This window comes from Sturnira hondurensis, unplaced genomic scaffold (genome assembly GCF_014824575.4).
Source record: "Sturnira hondurensis isolate 20B ecotype Veracruz unplaced genomic scaffold, ASM1482457v3 Scaffold0017436, whole genome shotgun sequence".
NCBI classification, from domain to species: domain Eukaryota; kingdom Metazoa; phylum Chordata; class Mammalia; order Chiroptera; family Phyllostomidae; genus Sturnira; species Sturnira hondurensis.
Window position 1 is genome coordinate 17,094,696 of NW_028090067.1, and position 21,034 is coordinate 17,115,729.

At 43.3% G+C, this 21,034-nt stretch overlaps 1 protein-coding gene across 1 annotated transcript in view; it reads right to left on the reverse strand.

The window, feature by feature from the left end:
* DDX17 (DEAD-box helicase 17) overlaps positions 1 to 11,667 on the reverse strand; it is a 19,125-nt gene extending 7,458 nt beyond the window's left edge. Inside the window, exons 1-11 of the mRNA XM_037068103.1 lie at positions 11,284 to 11,667; positions 7,672 to 7,822; positions 6,942 to 7,041; positions 5,966 to 6,099; positions 5,588 to 5,653; positions 3,935 to 4,076; positions 3,398 to 3,558; positions 3,138 to 3,310; positions 2,675 to 2,785; positions 2,395 to 2,456; positions 893 to 952 (exon numbers count right to left, since the gene is read on the reverse strand). Of these exons, the coding sequence (XP_036923998.1) occupies positions 893 to 952; positions 2,395 to 2,456; positions 2,675 to 2,785; positions 3,138 to 3,310; positions 3,398 to 3,558; positions 3,935 to 4,076; positions 5,588 to 5,653; positions 5,966 to 6,099; positions 6,942 to 7,041; positions 7,672 to 7,822; positions 11,284 to 11,333 (1,210 nt within the window). The 5' untranslated portion in view covers positions 11,334 to 11,667. The remainder of the gene's footprint in view (positions 1 to 892; positions 953 to 2,394; positions 2,457 to 2,674; positions 2,786 to 3,137; positions 3,311 to 3,397; positions 3,559 to 3,934; positions 4,077 to 5,587; positions 5,654 to 5,965; positions 6,100 to 6,941; positions 7,042 to 7,671; positions 7,823 to 11,283) is intronic.
* Positions 11,668 to 21,034: the final 9,367 nt, after the last annotated feature.

Genomic DNA, 21,034 nt, shown 5'->3' on the forward strand with positions numbered 1-21,034 from the left:
GTTCTCTTTATGTTAATATTATAAAGGAGTATGGTACTTCTCACCTCACTGGGCAAGAAATTAAATACCTGTCAATAGTTTAAAGATATTTTTGTGACAGAAGTAATCTTATCTTTTTTTTTTAACATGAAAGTTTTGAGTTACCCATTTAAGCTCAGAATAGGCTAAAGTACCACAAAATATCTTTGTATATATTAAATCAAATGAGTCAAAAACTCCAGAAAAACACTAGCCTCAAATTCAGTTCTTAAACTGGATGACAGCATTCTACCGATGCGTACGGGTAAGGGGACAACTGAGTACCGACGATCATTTTACTTCAGTAAATCAAGTTGGGTAATGCAGATTCAATCGTCAAATGATGGCACGTCTACAGACTTACTACACCCCAAGAATATATTGTGTTAGCATTCATAGAACTGGACCTCCACATATACCTAGCAGACAGACTGGTATAAGAAAAAAAAGAACTGGGGGGGGTACCCACCAAACCAAACAAACCAACCTCACAAAAACCAAAAACCAAAAACCAAAAACCCCAGCTTCTAACAGCTAGGTTCAACCAGGTTCATTCTCTCCAGCCAGGTAACAAAATAAAACTAGGAGGAAATCGAGCTGCTCAGATGAATGTCTCCTCTCCCTCTAACTGCTGGAATAGACATGCCCAGGCCTTGCTGCAGACCAAAGCCTGTTAGGAGCAGGAAGAGACTTTGAAAACAAAAGAAAATAAAATGGAGGGAAGGGGGTTAAAAAGAAAAAAGGGGGGGAAACACTTCATATTCTTTTTTAAGTATTTATCTAAACACACATATATACAACTCTAATTTAAAATGACAAATCTTTAAACCAAAAGATACATATACCATCGACAGAGACACCTATCTATACAAACCTAGCCCACGGGAGGCTACGTCTGTGGCAATGAGGATGGGAGCCTTTCCAGAACGGAACTCTGCAAAACAAGAATGATACTATGAAAGCCAAGCCACACATTCAAGGCTAAGTGATATGCCTTAAATAGTATGACCAAATGAACATCCCTATCTATATACAACCTTTACCATACCACAGCATAATTTCAAGTTAAGGCAGCAGATCATGCAAGGGTCTTTTAAATGTAAGGAAAACAGTAATTCTTTTGAAAATCTTCATTACATTTTCATTTAGCAGAGGGCAACTGAAGTTACCTCTAATAATGAAACACCACTAAAATGGCTCAACTGGTAACAAAATTATGTAAGCTAAAATCCCCCCTTAAATTATGACACCAAAGTTACCTCCCAAATGAAACAAAATCAAGTTGGATGGCAGGGGACATACGTTTAAAAGATGTGAAAGAAAGGAAAAAACCAGTTTCCTCTGTAGAGTAGTAGTAATGATAATAATAATAATAATAATAATAATAATAATAATAAAATTGGTCTCTGCCCAGTTCCTGAAACAGAATTCTGAAAACACTGTAAACCAGAATGCTAGGAGAATATTTTATTCTGATACTTAGTCTTTGACCCAGGTTCCTCACTGAGTTCCTCAATCCCTCAGATTTCCTGGACAACAGAAATCTATTTTGTTCTGATGAGGCAAAACTTTGTGGGCTCCTGGATGGGGATTGATCATCCCCCCCCCCAATCAGGCCATGATTAGAAGCTTGGAAACTTTCAGCCCCACCCCCCGCCTCAGAGAAGGGAACAGGGGCTGGAGACCAATCATGCCTACATAATAAAACCTCCATAAAAATCCCAAAAGTGTAAGGTTTGGGAAGTTTCTAGGCTGGTGAGCTTATCTATAAAGACAAGAACTTATTACATAAAGGAAGCAGCAATTTTCAACCTTTTTCATCCCACGGCACATATAACTAAATACCAAAAACATATATATTTTGTCTACCTGACCAAAAAAAAATTTTGATTCACTCACACAGGACAGCTTTGTTGTGCTGCCTGTCATTTTGGGGGGACAATCTAAGGGAAAAGAGGTCAGTGTCCATGACTAGTCAGGTATCGGGTTTTAAAAATTCTTGTGGCACACCCACCTGGAAAATTACTGGAAGGGTGACATAGGCTGTGAAAAAGTGTGAAGAGCCAGCCTTACTGACCTTAAAGGACAGTGAAGACATGCCAAAAATGCCCCAGGTAGGGGCATTTACTCTAGCCTTCAGGTCAAATGTGGCACAATGCCTATTTTTGCAAATCAACACTTGTGGGGAACACAGCCGCACCCTTTCTCTACACACTGTTCATGACCGTTTCAGGGCTACAACAGCAGGACTGAACAGCTGTGACTCAAGTCCCCATACACCCTTCCAAAGCCCAAAATATTTACCACCTGGTCCATTTACAGAAAGTCTGTCAATCCCTGAAATAGAGTATGAACAATACTTAGTTTTGAACTCACCATTAAGTACCCAATCTCTTTCTGGTTGACTCTTGTCTCCATGAATACACATAGCTGGCCAACTGTCAAGAAGAAAAATGACCGATATTTTAGAATCTTAAAAAAAAGTGTAGCTATATGAAATTGTGAAGGTTACAGATGAACAAATAGATGTGTGTGTCCATTTAAAGAGCAAAGGCATTATTAAAAGATTACACAACATTCACAACACCAATTTAGAAATCCCTACTGACCCAAAAACCTGGTGCTAGCTAATCAGTTACCCTGGGGCTGCACTCACCCATCCCTGCGCATCCTCCGAGTGAGGTCATCACAGCGTCTCTTTGTCTCTACGAATATTATTGTCTTATTTTCCTTTTCAGCCATTATTTCCTCCATGAGTTGAATCAACCTAAAAACAAGACCAACAACAATGCAGTCATTCAGAGGAGACCTCCCTACACATTATGTAGAAGCTATGCCTGTCCTATTGGCCCCCTAAAGCCACAGCACTTTCTTTTCTTGTTACTTTCTATATAGCTGATCATGATGATCAGAGCTGGGGGTCAAATTCAAGGATCCAGAATCCTTTGCCTTTAACCACAATTTTCTGGTAAGCGACACAAAGGATAAATTGTTGGAAAGCTAGCAACACTTCTAGTGTTTTCAGACCTCATAAAAATTAGTTTCTCCAATGCTTTAATTATGGAGGATTATTAAGGAAAGGTTTATCGACATTATCAGAACAGTGAAATCACTCATACTTGTGGTCTTTTTCACTTTCCATGCAGACATCCACAATCTGGAGGATGTTGTGGTTGGCACTCAACTCCAGATTGCCCACATTGATCTGGGTGTAGTCATGAAGGAAGTCCTCTGCAAGCTGTCTCACTTCTTTTGGCCAGGTTGCACTCCACATCAATGTCTGCCTATCAGGCTGGAAAGAAAGGAAAGGCTTTCTTTTAGGCTAAGAAACCGCAACAGGCGAAGGGCATAAACAGAGCATATTACCAGCTTTACACACCCTAATTTGGTCAACAATTTTACGGATCTGGGGTTCAAAACCCATATCAAGCATTCTGTCAGCCTCATCCAATACAAGGTAAGTACATCGGCGAAGATTTGTCTTTCCCGACTCCAGGAAATCTATCAGGCGTCCAGGAGTAGCTATACAGATCTCAACACCTGTAAAACAAGACCAAAGATCCAGCAACTAAGAATCTTTATCCACTGACCAAGCCTCATTATACCAAGAAGCATCAGCTCTAGTGGTTGTACTAAATGCCATAAAAAACAAGCCACATTCTGACTCAATATTTGGAAGAGCATGATATTGAGGAGAATTTATTCATAATTACCCAAAATTCACAAAGTATAAGTATCTAGCCATATTGAACTTTCCCAAAATAGTATTTTAACCATGCCTGAGAAATTTTTACGCTGCTGAAATAACGAGTTTTTCTCCACAAGAACCTACTATTCCCCCCCCATTCCATATCATTCACAGAAATTGGCAAAATGAGATAAATTAATTCTTGCATGCTAATTTTGTAAAAATTACCTCGTTCCAAGTCTCGAATCTGGGGCCCTTTAGGAGCACCCCCATAAATGCAAGTACTCTTCAATCTCGAACATTTGCCATAGTCATCAGCCACCTGCTGTACCTGCTGGGCAAGCTCTCTAGTGGGAGCTAGAACTAGGCACTGAAACAAACACGCAAGACACATAACCCAAGTTAAAAAAAAAAACAAGTACAAAAGGCCATCTAATTCTTTTTTCTACCATCTAATTTGATACTTTCAAAGTATGTAATGGGTAGGGAAGTTGGGAAGGCAGAGATAGATGTATAAATTTTATTACTTAGTTTTAACTAAAGAACTCTCACAAAATAAACAACTGGCTTTAAAATATTCCTGCAACAGCCCTGGCTGGTGTGGCTCTGTGGACTGAGTACCAGCCTGCAAATCAAAGGATCCCTAGTTCTATTCCCAGTTAGGGCACATGCCTGGGTTGCAGGCCAGGCCCCCAGTTGGGGGTGTACAAGAGGCAACCACACATTGATGTTTCTCTTTCTCCCTCCCTTCCCCTCTCTCTAAAAATAAATAAATAAAACCTTAAAAATATATTCCTACGCCCTGGCTGGTGTAGCTCGGTGGATTGAGCGTGGGCCTGCGAACCACACGATCGCGGTTCGATTCCCAGTTAGGGCACATGCCTGGGTTACAGGCCAGTTCCTGGTTCCCGGCAGGGGACGAATGAGAGGCAACCATACATTGATATTTCTCTCCCCCCCCCCTCTTTTCTTCCCTTCCCCTCTAAGATAAATAAATAAATCTTTAAATATATATATATATATATATATTCCTACAACAAAAGTATGGATTAAGTTTTAGTAAGAAAATAGTAGCGTGCACACTTTTCTGACTTCTAGTTTAAGCTCTCAGCCAGACACAAGGCAAAAACAAGAATTTATATGCAATGACTAGTTGGCCAAAATGACACAAAGCTAGGATACTAATGAAGTATCATACACACTGCTAACAATAAATCTTGCTCTCTGTACTGATTTATCAGATACTAGCTAACATGATAAAGCTAACTCAGTCACATGGGAATATGTTACACATTACACAATGGAAAGCAATGCATTATTTCTCTTTGTGGATATTGAGACATACTATAGTAATATATAAAATTCAGCAAGTGCAAGCTGAATTTTGAATAAAACAGATACAAATGTCCATTCAAAATGTTTAAAGTCCACTACTCAAATCTTACAGGAAAACACCACAAGTAAAAATCAAAACAGAAAATCAAGTTGCCCCATAAACATTCGTGAAATTATTACTTAACCACAAATACACACCCTAAACCTGACTTAAATCCACAGAGCAAGGACCTCACGTCATTCATACCTTTTGTATCCCTCACAGAATCACTGAGCAATTAAATGCTCTTAAATAAACGCACAGCAGCTAAGAGTAGTATTGATTCAAATTAGAGCTCAGTTATTTAGGAGCTGTATGATCTTGGTCAGGTTATTTAATTGTACTGTCTAAAATTCACCAGTAAGATGGGGGTAGTATCACTTCCAGATTATGGAGGACAGGGCTGAGAATGAAATGTGAGAAAGCATGCAAAGCACAATGCATAAAACACAAAATCATTAACTTGCAGCTATTCCAGAATTACAAGCAAACTGAAACACACTTACGATTGGACCATCTCCTCTTTCCAAGTATGGCTGGTGGTTAATATGAACAATTGCAGGCAGCAAATACTAGGGGGAGAAAGAATGACAGTCTTATAAGAAAATCAAGCCATTATCTGAGCTGTTCTAAATTATCACAGTAATTAATAATGCCTAACTAGAAAAATGAAACCAGTACTCACAACTGTGACAAATATGTACAATTATAAATTTAAACACAAAATGCTTACAACTATTTCATATAGCTAGAAAACCTAAAATATTACCTATACTCTATGAATTATATCTTATAAAGAACTGAGAAATATCTCATATATGGAATAATTAGAAGAGCAAAGTCAGTCACCACAATGTTAAAAATCTCCCCATGCTGGTACATACCGCTAACGTCTTCCCAGAGCCAGTCTGAGCAATGCCCACCATATCCCGGCCACTAAGGGCCAATGGAAATCCCTGGCACTGGATCGGAGTTGGTTCTGTGAAGTGCTGATCCATTAACACATCCATTACATATTCTGTAAGAGGATAATGTTACTGCTTTTAAGTAAAACTTAAAACATAGCCAAAAGAATTATTTCTTTTAAAAGATTTTATTTTATTTTTAGGCAGAAGAGAAAGGCGGTAGAAAGAGAAGGAGAGAAACATCATTGGGTGGTTGCTTCTTGCAAATTCCCTAACTGGGGACCTGGCCCACAACTCAGGCATGTGCCCTGACTGGGAATTGAACCAGTGACCCTTTTGTTTGTAGGCCAGCACTCAGTCCACTGGGCTACATCGGCCAGAGCCAAAAGAATTATTTTAAAAACTGTTAAGTTTTTGGCCAGATTTACCCAGCTTTACTTTGCTCCATGAGGTGCATATTTTTTTTTAGTTACTCTATCTCTGACCTGCTAACTACCACCTCTCAGAGGGCTGCTGTTGCAGCCACTTACCTTCCCCCTCAAATACTTAAAACCACTGGGAGAAAAGTATCTCAAAGGGCACTGGCATGTGGTAGTCACATATTGTTTGACAAATTCAAATTACATCCAGCTAGAAACCAATTCCATTCTGCCGAGCCGAGGCAAACCCCTAGGGGAAGATGAAACTTAAAAAAACCCAACCAACCAACCAAACAAAACCCAAACCAGAAAACAGATGAGCATAAAAAAAAATCTCTTATGCAACTATTTATTTCTAGCCTTGAGTAGGTTTTTAAAAATAAAACAATTTACATAACAGAATTACCTCTGTGAAAAGTATTCTCCTTGGGGTTTCAACAAAATTCTAAGTACGGTTCACGATTTTTAAATAACCGATTACCCATATTTACCATTCAACCCAAACTAACAATTAAGACCCTGGCGAGGACACTCACGAGGGAAGTTGGCATGATGGAAGGCAAACACGGGTTTAGGACACACATCTCCCCCTCTCACTGTAATCTCCTTCTTCCGGCGCAATTCCTCAACCTCGTACTATAGAAGAAAATGAAGCAAGATAAATTAGTAAACAATTTATTTTAAACGTATAAAACCTTATGTAGCAATCCAGTTGAATAATGACCTAATTCAAAATTAAAAGGGAAAACGTGAGGAGCCTCCCAATTTTGTGTCAATAAACAGGTGATAAGAGTTCCATTTTCCAAATAATATGATAACAGATACTCAGAAATGTTAAGTGGCTTGCTGGAGGTCAGAAATAAGAGAAAAAAGGCAGAACTTGGGACCAAGTCCTCTTTTCTAAACAAGTAACCACAATGGGTAAAGTCCGAAGCAATCATACTGAGGCTACAAAAAACCCTGGAGTTCATTAACACTGATATTTTAAATTTAACTTCACAGATGAAAAAATATTACCTCATATACAGTTAAAACCATATATGACAAGTTGGTTGGAGGCATAACCAACAAATAAGAACAAGCCATCTCTTGGTACATACTTAAACTGGTGCCTCTTATGAGTACTAGCAGTTTAAGGAAGAACTGAAGGAAAGCTCCGCTGCACTAGAGTGAAGTATGTAACAGCAACAGCAGTGCGTGTCAGTTCCGGCTGCTGTGTCTACTTGTGTACGAAAACCAGCGAACCCACCCCACTCCCCGACTCACTGGAGTCAGCCGGGCCACTTCTGGGTGCTCCACATAGAAGTTCTTCTCAAACTTGGGGAGCTCACTCAAATCCCACTTCTTTTTACGTAAACGCTCCCCAGGATTACCAAATTTCTTGGGGGTAAGGCCACCACCACCTCTTGCTCCAAATCTATAAACATCAAAAGTTTAGCTATTAGTGTGTTTAAAGAAATATACCTTAGGTGCCGTAAAAACATACAAAGAACAGGACTTTCAGGATTCTGTCAGCCCTCTTCAAAGAGTGTTTTATTTCTCTTATTTGAAGGTATGGAGAAGTTCACACACCTTCCTCTACCATCCAACATTATCATTAAGGGTATGGTTACAACAGGAGAAAAAAATCTTAATTCTTACATTTAGAGAAATATATCATGAGGATTACAACCATATTCTGGAGTCTTTAAAAAAGTTTGAATTTTAATTCTGCCACTTACAGTATGATTTTGGGCAAATTATTTAACTCCTCTGCACCTTATTTTCTCATGCAAAGCAGAAAAAATACTACCACCTATCTCAGAAGTTGCTGCAAAGATGAAGTGACTATGTGTGAAGTGCTTAAAACAGCATCTGTTATAGTAAGCATTCAGTACCAGGCAGCATTCAAACAATAGTGACCGGTATCAACCATACAAGTACTGTTTTAAGTGGTCAAAATACTAATGTGAATAAAAACAGCAGCCTGTATCCTTGTGTAATATTCGGACATGTAGGTAATGGAAAACATTAGTTTAAGCTTAAATTAAGGGCAAGACTGCAACAGGTGGAAAAACACCCTCGTAGCAAGCTGCCCCATAACTGGCATAGGTTCTTAGACCCTTTACCCTCTTAATACAGTGAAGAGCAATCCTTCTACTAATGTGCTTTAAAAACAAATCAAAAAAACAAACAAGCCTTCTAGGACTCAAGAAAAGACACAAACTGCTAGGTTGGTCTTTACCTTAGTTTATGCTAATGATAGCCAAAACAAAGATTTATGACCTTTTCTTCCTATTCATCTCCACCTTTAATTTACATTTTTGTTCCCAAGCAAGCAGTACTATTAACTGAACTATAAATTTACTCCCCAAAACACTTATATAAGGTTTTTAAAATTCAGATTTAAAACCATTTTTTTTATCTAACTTCCACAATAGACGAGTTCACTTGGAATACAAATATGGTCCCTAGCAGAATTTGAGACGTTTTACTTTTCCTAGAGGAATTCTAACGCTAAGATGGTCTACAGCATGTTTTCATCCCACTTCACTCCTGAAAACACTATACTGAATTTAATTTCCCTTTTCTATTCCAACCCACTCATCACATCGTCTTGCAGATGGTTCCACTTTATAATTGACAGGCAGTAGCTTGTACTATTTTAAAGGTCCTCAATTTCCTAGATTTCAACCATTCTTAAAACTCTGGCTTAAAGACTCAGCTAAACATTTCTTCAAATACAAACAAAGCCTGATGGCAGGAAAATTGTCTCAGGGCCACCGAGTACCTGCATTCCACAGGCAGAACTGAGTCCACTTCATTTAGAACACTGCTGGACTGGGAAGAGAAATCAGGAACCAAAACAGGGTTTTTAGATAATAGAAAAGCCAAGTCTCTAGGCAGTTTTGTAAGAAAGTAACAATGACCAAAGACCGATTTTTAAATAGTCTAGTTTATATAAATTTATGTGGTTCCTAGGTGTCATTTCAATGTTGCTGCTACATTCCAATGCTACCCTTTTTAGAGATCATTGATTTTAAAGGGGGGAGAGTGGAAGAAACACTGATGTGCTTCTCCACTTATTGAAGCACTTGCGGGTTGTGAACCCCCCCAACACCGGGGATGGAGACAAGGCTCTAACTGAGCTATCAAGCCAGGGATTCTAAGTAAGGCTTCTTTTATGAAAAAGTAGCCCCTACTTTCTTTTTTTAAAGGAATGTTTTTCCTTTCTCCCTAATGCCTTGGCTAATTATCCAAGATATATCATTCTACACTGATGATATGTAAAACACGGGGTTCTTTACAAACATGTTGTCTTTTCAATTAACGCTGATTTAAATATTCAAGAAACCTTCTAACTCTAGCAGAATTCTTTAGCACATTCACATACCCTTTGAAGATGCAAGTACACTAATTACCCTAGAATACCACGCTGCTCATTTAAAGTGTTCTATACACGTTAGCCTACCACGACTTGTTTCTACTGTTGTATTCTACTGCATGCATACCCACCAACTTATCCAGCCACTTGAACTGTTTCCAGTAGTCGTAAATGATGCTGGTACAAGTATTTTTGTACATGAAGCTGAAGCACGCGTACACGGATTTCTCTAGGCCTTAGAGTTTGGGGTATAAAGCTTAAGGAAGAAATTACTGCCCCACTTTCAACTTTAGAAGGTAATATTCTTTCTCCTAAGTGGTTGTACTGAAATTCACTTCTAAATTGAGCTGTGAACACTAAGCAAACAGACCATTTCTAGTCCTCCAAACTTAACACTAAGACAAAATATTTTCCTCCCTAACAAGATAGAAATCAAAATAACCCTTTTTTATTTTGTGAATTAAGTGATAAATGAGGTGCTTGTGACTAGTAGTACATGTGATTGTGTAGCTGATCCACAAAAGGGAAGTTTGGAGAAAACATTAACAAAACACCTACTTTGGACAATTACATGAAGTCTCTCAATTCTCGAGAACAATGCAAAGTCACTTTTATTGCAAAAAAGAAACAGCATCACTCAGAATGAGAATGGATTTTTAAGCAACTTTTTCGTTTACTCGACGTTAAGGTTTGAATTTCAGTATCTGGATTTTTAGTTTTAAACCTGTTAACTTCCAACCCTGTAACCGCGGCGTTACTACACCAAAAACTTTCTAGCCAGGCGGAGAAGTTAATGTTCCAGTCCAGTTATTGAAAATAAGAGCGAAACGTGGGAGGGGAAAAAAATTGAAACGACCAAACAATAACAAAAAACCCCTCCCTTCTCAAACACAGCCATTTAGATGGCAGTTCCATTGCTTTATATCCCAAAGTGCGTCCTTCCAATTATTAACTACAAATAATGGTGACTGTAAAACATTTTAAAAACTAAAAGCCAGGTCTTTTAGCTTCTAGTTTCAAACGAGGTTTCCAGTTCCGTTAAGCGATCTCGGGCGACAGATAACCCAAGGGAAGCCATTTCGCGTTAAGATTTTCCGAGGCTGAACTCCGAGATCTCATTCCACTCTCAACAAGAACATCCGTGTTTCACAGATGAACGTTGAGGCCCGGAGAGACCCAGTGACTTGCCCAAATCGGCCGGGCTCGAGAGCCGGGAGGCCAGGCGCGGGCCGCGCCACGACCGCCGTCCGAGAGGAGTTGGGACGCCGCCAGGCCACCCCCCCCACCAGATCATCAGGGGGCCCGGGGCCCAGGCCCACCCAGAGGCCCAGGCCCACCCAGAGGGGCCTGCACTAAATCGCTTTTTATGCCCCGGCTCGCTTCCCTTCCCAAAGTCCGGAGCGTCCTCGCGGGTCCGCTCAGAGACTCCCGCTTGCCCCGGGACTGTAGTCTCCTCAGGAAACCTCCCCTCCCCCTCACGCACTCCCAGGGCCTTTCCTCTCCTCCCCCCTTACCCTCCACGGTCACGATCCCGGTCCCGGTCCCCAAAGCCGCCTCCGCGCATGGTCCCAAACGGATAGAGATCTGGGAGCGGGGCACGGATGGCCGGGCTCGGGAGGGCCTGCGGCTCCGGTCTGGTGACGACCGATGGCGGCGGCGCCTCCGCTGTTGGGGCGGCGGCAGGCGCGGCGCTCTCTCGCTCCGACGCGCTGTCTCCCGTCGCAGACGCCACCGTCGCCGCCTCTCTCGTCGGAGACGGGAGCAAAACACAGAGAATCGGGATTATAAAAATCAGTGGGTAGGTTTGGCTACGCTCAAACCCGGCAGTGCCGCGGCTTAGGCGTCTCCTTCCTTCCCGGCGACTGCACAAAATGGCGGCCGGTGCTGAGACTGCTCCAACTTAACGCTACGTACGTCGTAGACGATACGTAAACAGCGTGTCGAAATAGGCCCAAGGCTTCGCGGAGCACTACGGCTATTCTTAGAAGCATTTTACGTTAGTTGCGAAAATGGATGCATTTTACGCTCAGTAGAAGGGAAACAAAGTACGCAGCGGGCGTAAAGATCTCGCGCCACCTAATCTGGAATGTGGGGTGGGGGCGGGGGAATAGTCTCTGGAGCGACGTAACATTCTTTGCGTCGTTAGCCGGCCCACTGTTGCGAAGATGCGCAGTGTGCGTAAGGCATTCTGTTTGAAGAATAGAGGATTTTGCCGGGTTCGACCGCGGGACGGAACCCGGGTCTGCTGGTACAAGTTGCTTTGCAGAGACAATGAGAGCCCTCCATATTGCAGTCGTTGATATGGAGGGTGTCCAGGTGCCAAAGGCCCTGGAAGGTCTTCAGAGTCCCTCGCTGTGGCTCCGCATGCTCTCTGCCCCGCAGCCCTAGGCCTGCCGAGACTGGCCGCGCGCCCCGGCGCCATTTCCTTTCGGTTGCCTCTCGCTGTGCTGTCGCCGGCAGCCATGATGGGTGCGCCTGGTCCGTTTTCTTTCTCCGAGCCGGTCTGGCAGCAACGTCCGGCTGGGTTAAAGCACTGTGCTGCGTTTAGTTCACACTCAGGTGCTTGTTGCCAACAGAATATTTACACTGCCCCCGGCCGAGCACAGTTGACTAACAAAAACCTAAAATGTAGGTGGAGCCCCTCTTTAAGGAGCCGCCCGGGTCCCTTGACCGCCGCCGACTCGGGAAGGCCCTTCGGCCGCCATTAAGTCGTTACTTGGCGCTGCTCCAGGCGGCCCATGCCGTGCTCTTAGCGCTCTCCGGAGAGGAGAGGTTAAAAAGGTGATCTTTAAACACACAAAAAAGGTGAAGGCATGAAGTCACGTNTCTGGCAGCAACGTCCGGCTGGGTTAAAGCACTGTGCTGCGTTTAGTTCACACTCAGGTGCTTGTTGCCAACAGAATATTTACACTGCCCCCGGCCGAGCACAGTTGACTAACAAAAACCTAAAATGTAGGTGGAGCCCCTCTTTAAGGAGCCGCCCGGGTCCCTTGACCGCCTTTGAATGGAGCCGACTCGGGAAGGCCCCTCGGCCGCCATTAAGCCGTTACTCGGTGCTGCTCCAGGCGGCCCATGCCGTGCTTTTAGCGCTCTCCGGAGAGGAGAGGTTAAAAAGGTGGTCTTTAAACACACAAAAAAGGTGAAGGCATGAAGTCACGTTTTTAATCAGTCTAGGCCGCGTCCTCAATTCCTTCTAAGCTGACTTCCCTTCTGCCTGCCTGCTTCCTTCTCCCTCGAACTGCACTTTGAAGTCTCACAAACTTGGCCAGAGAGAGGTACAGAATTGTCCAGCTGTTAGGACCTTAAGAGAGCAGCTCATCCAACATCTCATTTATTTCTGCAGTTGGATGGAAGAGGGGAGACTTGCGGTCCCTTATTATGAGGGCTGACTGGTGTCTCTTACTCAGCTGTGTTTCCAAAATTAGCACAAGAATAGCATAAGGAAAGGAGCTTCCTGACAAGCCCTCTGGGTGTCTCTTGGGCCATAGACGCAGAGGAGCGGGGAAGAAAAGAGGCCACAGACTAACCCTGACGAGCTCAGGGGAGGCCTGCCTGGCAGCCTTACTACTCAGACTACAAATCCCCTCGTTGTTATTATCATGCTAATTGTTGACTGTTAACGGTCTTCGGTACCCACCAGTGTAAAAGGAGTTTGTGTCTATCCAGTCCTGTTTCCCGCTTTCCTTTCTCTGGCCTGCCTAATCTGTCACCAGTAGAGTTCTCCCAACCCCTTTCTGCCTCCTCTTTTGGTCGTAATGCATAAAATAAGAGGGAAAGCTTTTTCACAGCATTTCTCAGTACGTTGAGGTTTGGCTTCCTGGCAATTGTCAGTTTGGCTCAAATAAATGCATAAAAATTCTTACAACCCTGGCTGGTGTAGCTCAGTGGATTGAGCTCGGGCCTGCGAATCAGACGATCGTGGTTCGATTCCCAGTCAGGGCACATGCCTGGGTTGCAGGCCAGTTCCCTGCAGGCCAACTCCCAGCAGGGGACGCACGAAAGGCAACCATACATTGATGTTTCTCTCCCTCTCTCCTTCCCTTCCCCTCTAAAGATAAATAAATAAAATCTTTAAAAAATTGTTAAAAAAATTCTTACAAGTTTGGACGTTTCTTGTATCAACACGAGTAATCAATCAGTCATCAGATGCTTGAAGGGCCAGACACTGTGCTAGGAACTGGGGCAAAGCAGGGAACAGACGAGTTAGTGCACCATGGAGTTCACTCCAGCGGGGGAGGTAGGCTAATGTTTGTGCCAGGGTTGATAACTAAAGAAAAAAAGAAAGCGGTGTGCCTGCTCTCTTCTGTGGGCCTTTTGGGGGAGCAGAGTATGCTGGCGACATTGTGTTACATAGGGTGTCCTGAAGGCCACTCTGATCAAGTGACGTTGGAGCAGAGATCTCAAGTGAGGGAGCTATCCTCCAGCTGACAGAGCGAAGGCCCGGAGGCAGAATGTGGTTGGAGTAGAGCACGGAGGAAAGAAGTCATAAGGACTTCTGTTTTTCTCTCAGAAAATCAGACGTCTCTAGAAGGGTTTAAGCAGGGTACGGTAATCAAAGGACCCCCACAGCTGCAGTAAGGGCAATAAATTGAGAGTGAGCTAGAGCACAAGTAGGCAGATTAATCAGGAGGCTGGTGCAGTAATCCAGGTGAGAGATGATGACAGGGCCGGGTGCAGGTTAATCGCAACCAGTAGAGGAGAAAAGGTCAGACTGAAAATCGAGCTGACGAGCCACTGATGGGTGGGATATAAGAGACAGAAGAGGGAAGAAGGAGTCTTGTAGGACTCAGCCAACGAGTAAGCCCCTGCTGGGACATAGATACAGAGGGAGTTTGGGGGCTGGTTTGCCTATTTATCATATAAGCTAAACAATTTAAGCTGGGCTCTCTCTGTAATAAGAAGTACTTTATAAAGTAGGGTATGTCCATCAAAGCCCACCCTCCACACACATTTTGCCAGGGGAAAGTAAGTCACATTTTGCTACTAGATCAGGTCCCTGTTTTATAGCACCTCGTAACTCCTTATCTCCCTAAGCTTTTCATAGTATGTAACTACATATTTCTGTCATTATTTTTTGCCCTTCAAAAATAGTAAACTTTTACCTTCCTCTGGCAGACGAATTTCTGATTATAAAGTGAACCCATATAGTATGCATTTCACATTCTTGATATATCTCTTTGCTTCCTACCAATGGTGGTTGAAACCTGTTACATTTTCCTAAATACAGAGAAAGATTCTCATTAAGTCGGGCTGTCAGAGGACCTAGGAATTTCATTAGTAACCACCTCTGTTGTTAGTAAAAATGAAGATATGTTTTTCTCAACTCATCCTTGTTTGAAAACCTAACCACACCTCAGCATACTACACCATCCAGAAATCACACTCTTTGTTATTTACTGAGAGATTTGAAAACTTATGTCCACACAAAACCTGCACATGAATGTTCGTAGCAGCTTTACTGATGATTGCCAAAACCTGGAAGCAACCAAGGTGTCCTTCAGTCAGCAGCTGAAGAAACTGTGGTCTATCCAGACAATGAAATATTATTTTGAGTTAAAAAGAAATGTTATTAAGCCATGAAAAGACAGGGAGAAACCTTAAATGTGTTGTTGCTAAGCGAAAGGAGCCAATCTGAAAAGGCTACCTATTGTATGATTCCGACTACACGACATTCTGGAAAAGGCAAAACTATGGAGACAGTGTAAAGAGCAATGTTTGCCAGGGGTTGGAGGGGGGAAGGGATGAGTAGGTGGCGCACAGGGGATTTTTAAGGCAGTGAAAACTCTTTGGTACGGTACCATGATGACAGGTGCATGTCATTACTCATTTTCCCACCACAGAGAATGTACAACAAGTGACCCTCAACGTGAACCACGAACTTTGGTGATTGTGCGTCCTTGTAGTCTCGCTGAGCGAGACAACGGTGTTGATAGTGGGGGAAGCTATGCGTGTGTGGCGGCAAGGGGTATACAGAAACTCTGTACTTTCCACCCAATTTCACTGTGAACAAAAACAGTCTTTAAAAAGTACTAATGACTGATAGCTCTTGAGTGCTCACACCGTGTTGCAGTCATGTGCTATGAGCTTTTATTGTATTTCATCCTCATCTGTAAATGAGATAACTGTCCCTAATAGGGATTTTGGAAGGAACACATGAAATACCACTCAGAGTGGTGCCTGACACGCAGCTCTTAACAGATACTAGCGGTTATCGTCTCTCCAAGTTACCGGTAAGAAAGCAGGCGAGCTGAGGCTCAGAGGAGGTAGCTAACCCAGGGTCTCGCAGCACTTGGGATGGCTGGGACTCCAACCCAGCTGCTCTGACAAGGCCCCTGTTTCTGTCTCTCTCTCCTTTCCCCCTCTCTCTAGAATCAATAAATTTAAAAAAAAATTAAATTTAAGACACTTGACCTGGCCCTACTGACACTGTAGGACTGGGTAAGTTATTGTGTGTGTGTGTGGGAGGGGGAGTTATCCCACATGATGTAAGATGTTTAACAGCACTGTGGACTCTGCCTGCTAGATGCCCGCAGAATCTACCTCCTCCTACGTGATGTGACAACAGGACATTTCCAGATGTTGCCAAATGTCTCCCGTGGGGCGTCGAGAACCACCCCAGTTGGAAGTCACTGCTCTGGAACCACTGCGCTGTATTACATCCCTGTGGCTCGTAGGGTCCATATCATTCTCCTCCCGTTGTCGGGTTTTCCTGCAGACGTGGTTTGCTTTCTGCAGACTCCACCTGCCAACGACACCAATGCCATTTTTCATTTTATCTATTATAGCAGTAAATTTATTCTTATGGCTCAATTTCCAACCACTAAGAAAATGATTCCTTTTGTTTAAATTTTAAAAGCATAGGATTTTGCTCTTGAGCTAGTTTTACTGTGAACCACCTATACTAAGTCCTGCAGATACATTTTCTCGTCACATTGTCACAAGTCTGCACTTTTGTAGTCATTAAACCCACCTAAGTGTGAGATACAATGTGTCTCTCTTCTGTCTTGGTAGGATTCAGGTTGGTTCTTTGATGTCCTGGTTTATTGCACTATAGATACAAGAGGTTGAGAATTCGGAGGCACCTAAAGCAAAAAGGTAACCTGAAGCAGCTGCCTTTAAGCTGTGCTGTGCCGGGGACACATACCCACAGACTTTTCAGGAAATCTATTTCCAGGACTTCAACTTTCATATATACTCCTTTCTAAAATTGATATGACTGACAAATGAAAAGAATATTTCTCTTGTACCCCAAATCTCACTATGCGATGTGGACGCCGGCCCATGGGGTCCATGTGTTGTGGCTGCGATGAACAAATTCACACAGACTACAGAAGTCCTGTGGAGAAAAAGGGACGGCAAGGCCACTCTCTAAGTGAGAAAGAGCCCCGACCCCTGCCTGGACAGGCTTTTATTGCTTTTCTGGACATATTACAGGGAGGATGGTCCTCATTTACTATGCACCGGTGCTGTAGGTGATTACCTTTTACAAATAACAAAGGAAAGAATGTTGCTAATTCCTTCAAAGAGAAGGATGTTTCAGATGCAAAGGGAAAGTGGTTGAACTGGTTACACTCCATATTTGGAAAGTTTAGCCCAGACTTTAGGAAGCTGCTTTAAAGATACACAGTAAACATTTGCTGCCTCAATCCAGGGTGAGGGAGTTTTAGCGAAAAGCAAGCCTCAAAGCAGCCTAGGTACAATGCAGGCCCGATTCTCCGTGGGAGAACCGATCCGTGGGTGGGTTCCTGTGTGCCGACTCAATCCCCACTCGTTTTCCGAGTCAGAGGCAGGCTACATTCCACACGTCATGTAGAACAGTTCCCTGTAACTATGGACTTTGACGTGGAAGTAGAAATCTCAGAGGTGCCAGATTCAGGGACCATTAGAATTGCTGACATTGACAACTTGAAAAAAAGGAAATGGTTCTAATCATTTGTTAACACATCTATTTGCAAAATAAGATCATTCCAAGTCTTTGCTTCCAACAAAGTGGAAGGAGGGCCACGTGGAATTTCTGCTGATACATCACTGAAAATAACGATATAATTACTGGATTTTGGGCATATAACTTGGAAGGAGATTAAAGAATTGAGTGACACTGCTGCAATAAACTCTTTCCTTTCCCATCTACTAAATTATATGATCAAAATTTCTCAGCACTGACGGCCATAGAAAGAGAGAAAGAGAAACAAAAAGAATAGCCACAAGTAATAGTCTTCCATGAATGCATGACCCATTTTCCCCCTTAATCTCCCTCTGTCTTATTAAAGGATGCATTTCCAATAAAAAACTTACTTTCTTTGTTTTAGTGAAGATTTTATTTCAGTATGTTTAGAGGAAGAGGAAGTAAAGGAGAAAGAGAGGGAGAAACATATCAATGTGTGGTTGTCTCTGGCACCCCCCCCCCCCCCCCCCCCCCCCCCCCCCCCCCCCCCCCCCCCCCCCCCCCCCCGNACACCCCGCCCCCCCGCCCCGCCCCCCGCCCGGCCCGCACTGGGGACCTGGCCTGCAACCCAGACATGTGACCTGAGCAGGAATCAAACCAGCGATCCCTTGGTTTGTAGGCAGGCACTCAATCCACTGAGCCCCACCAGCCAGGGCAAAAACTTACTTTCTATGTTTAACATTTATTAAGAATTGTAAGATATTTATATTACTTTGCTTAATTATGTTCTAATCATATTTATAATGATAACTTAATCCAGAAGAAATTTTAATATATGGAGCCTTAGGGTCACAGGAAATGAGAAAAAATATTTTAATTCTGCGCTAAAGTTCTGTGTGTATAAATAAAATAAGTAATGAATACGACATTCAATAAAGAGGCCCTGGCTGGGTAGCTCAGTTAGTTTTCAGCAGATGCTGTCCAGAGGCAGCCGACCCCGCTGCCCCCTCCTTCCCTGCTAGTAGTGGGTAAACAACTATCGCAGGTTTGGACTGGCCCAAAGGCTGAGTGGCCAAGGACATTGCCGTCAGTTGGCAGCTTCTCAGTTCCGCTGAAGCTCTAAAACCACCCCAAGCAGACCGCTGGCTCACTGTGGCCAAGGCCCCTCCATCGTGTCCCCTGCTGGGCCCCAGTCTCTGAGCTCTCCTTCGAGTGGGGCTCCCAAGGGAAAGATCAGGCCCCCAGGGTTGCGCGACTGTGGCTGCTGGCGCGTGGGAGCTCCTCGCAGCCTCCCGAACTGCAGCAGGGCCTGGTCTTTGCTGAGTCTTTCTTCATCCGGGGGAACAGGGGATTGGGATCCTCAGTTTGCTTCTGACGAATGTAAAGAGGGACAGTCAGCCATCGCAGGCTGCAGGGCAGGCTGTGGAGATATGCTGAAATGGAGAACAAACTCCTTAGTAGTGGAACAAGGTTAGAGGGGCAGGTTCATGCTTTTAAGTAGATTTTTCTGTGTTCCCCAGACAGGTAGAGGGGTGTTGATCAGAGAGGAGCTGAGTGGAGAGTCGGAGAGGAAAGCTGACAATGCACGTTGGTCAAGTCCTGCTGGGGAATAGAATAGAAAGGAGGAGAACTAACCCCCAAGTGCATAACTGTGTTACAGTCCATTGTACTTTAGAAAGACGTAAACTTACAGACGGAGAAAGACAAATGCCATGGGATGATTTCATGTGTGGAAGCTAAAAAATACAATACATGAACAGGCAGAACAGGAACAGAACATGTTGACATCTGCCAGATGGGAAGGGGTTTGGGGGAATGAGCGAACAAGGTGAAGGGACTGAGAAGTACAAACTGGTAGTTACAGAGCAGTCACGGGGACGTAAAGTACCGGATAGGGAATATAGTCACTAATGTTGTAATAACTATGTGTGGTTTTAGATGAGTACTAGTTTGATCAGGGTGGGCACTTTGTAAATTATATAAATATTTAGTCACTAGGTTGTACCTCTGAAACTAGTATAATGTTATAATCAACTGCAATTGAAAATAAAACATTATTTTGGCCCTGGCCGGGTGCTCAGTGGTTAGCGTGTGGTTCCCGCACACCAGAAGGTCGCAGGTTTGATCCATCCCCGGTCGGGCGCGTGCAGGAGGCAGCCGATCGATGTCTCCCTCTCACATCAATGCTTCTCTCTTTCTCTCCCTTCTGAGAGAGAGACTCTCAAATTGGTAAGCATATCCTCAGGTGAGGATAAAAAAATATTTTAAAAAGAACTTCCCTGGCTGGTGTAGCCCAGTGGATTGAGCGCGGGCCTGTGAACCACACGATCGCAGTTCTATTCCCAGTCAGAGCACATGCCTGGGTTGCAGGCCAGTTCCCAGTTCCCGGCAGGGGATGCACGAGAGGCAACCATACATTGATATTTCTCTCTCTCTCTTTCTCCATCCCTTCCCCTCTAAGATAAATAAATAAAAATCAAAAAATTATTAAAAAAAAGAACATATATCCATGGGTGTACACTGACAACAGAACAGATGTTGGATTTTGTCTGGAAAGTTTTTAGACCGGAAGTTGATTATGGGAATTANTGAAACTAGTATAATGTTATAATCAACTGCAATTGAAAATAAAACATTATTTTGGCCCTGGCCGGGTGCTCAGTGGTTAGCGTGTGGTTCCCGCACACCAGAAGGTCGCAGGTTTGATCCATCCCCGGTCGGGCGCGTGCAGGAGGCAGCCGATCGATGTCTCCCTCTCACATCAATGCTTCTCTCTTTCTCTCCCTTCTGAGAGAGAGACTCTCAAATTGGTAAGCATATCCTCAGGTGAGGATAAAAAAATATTTTAAAAAGAACATATATCCATGGGTGTACACTGACAACAGAACGGATGTTGGATTTTGTCTGGAAAGTTTTTAGACCGGAAGTTGATCTATTATGGGAATTATTCTTTTCATTATGTGACTTTCTATAGTATAACATTATATAATGTTAAAATGTGAACATCAAAAATAAAATGCTGTATATACTTAAAAAAAGAAATACATAGACTTAATCATGTGAAGAAAAACCAGCTGGCACACCAAAAATGGGAACATGAGGACGAAGACAGTGGAAATATCAATAGGTCAGTTAAACACCAACTGGCGTCTCTACGACATTCCATATCGAGAGGAAAACTCTGGTACCCACACAACTTGATCACAGAGGCAGAGTGCAGTCTGCACACATTTGAAGGATGAGGAAGGACTGTGTCAAACGAGGACTCTGGGCCTAAACACAGCCCCCCCCCCCATTGACCTGGGCGTGGTTTCAGATGGGTGCTGGGTAGAAAAATCAGGTGGAGTCAAAAGGAAGGGTGTTAGCTTTTGTATACATAT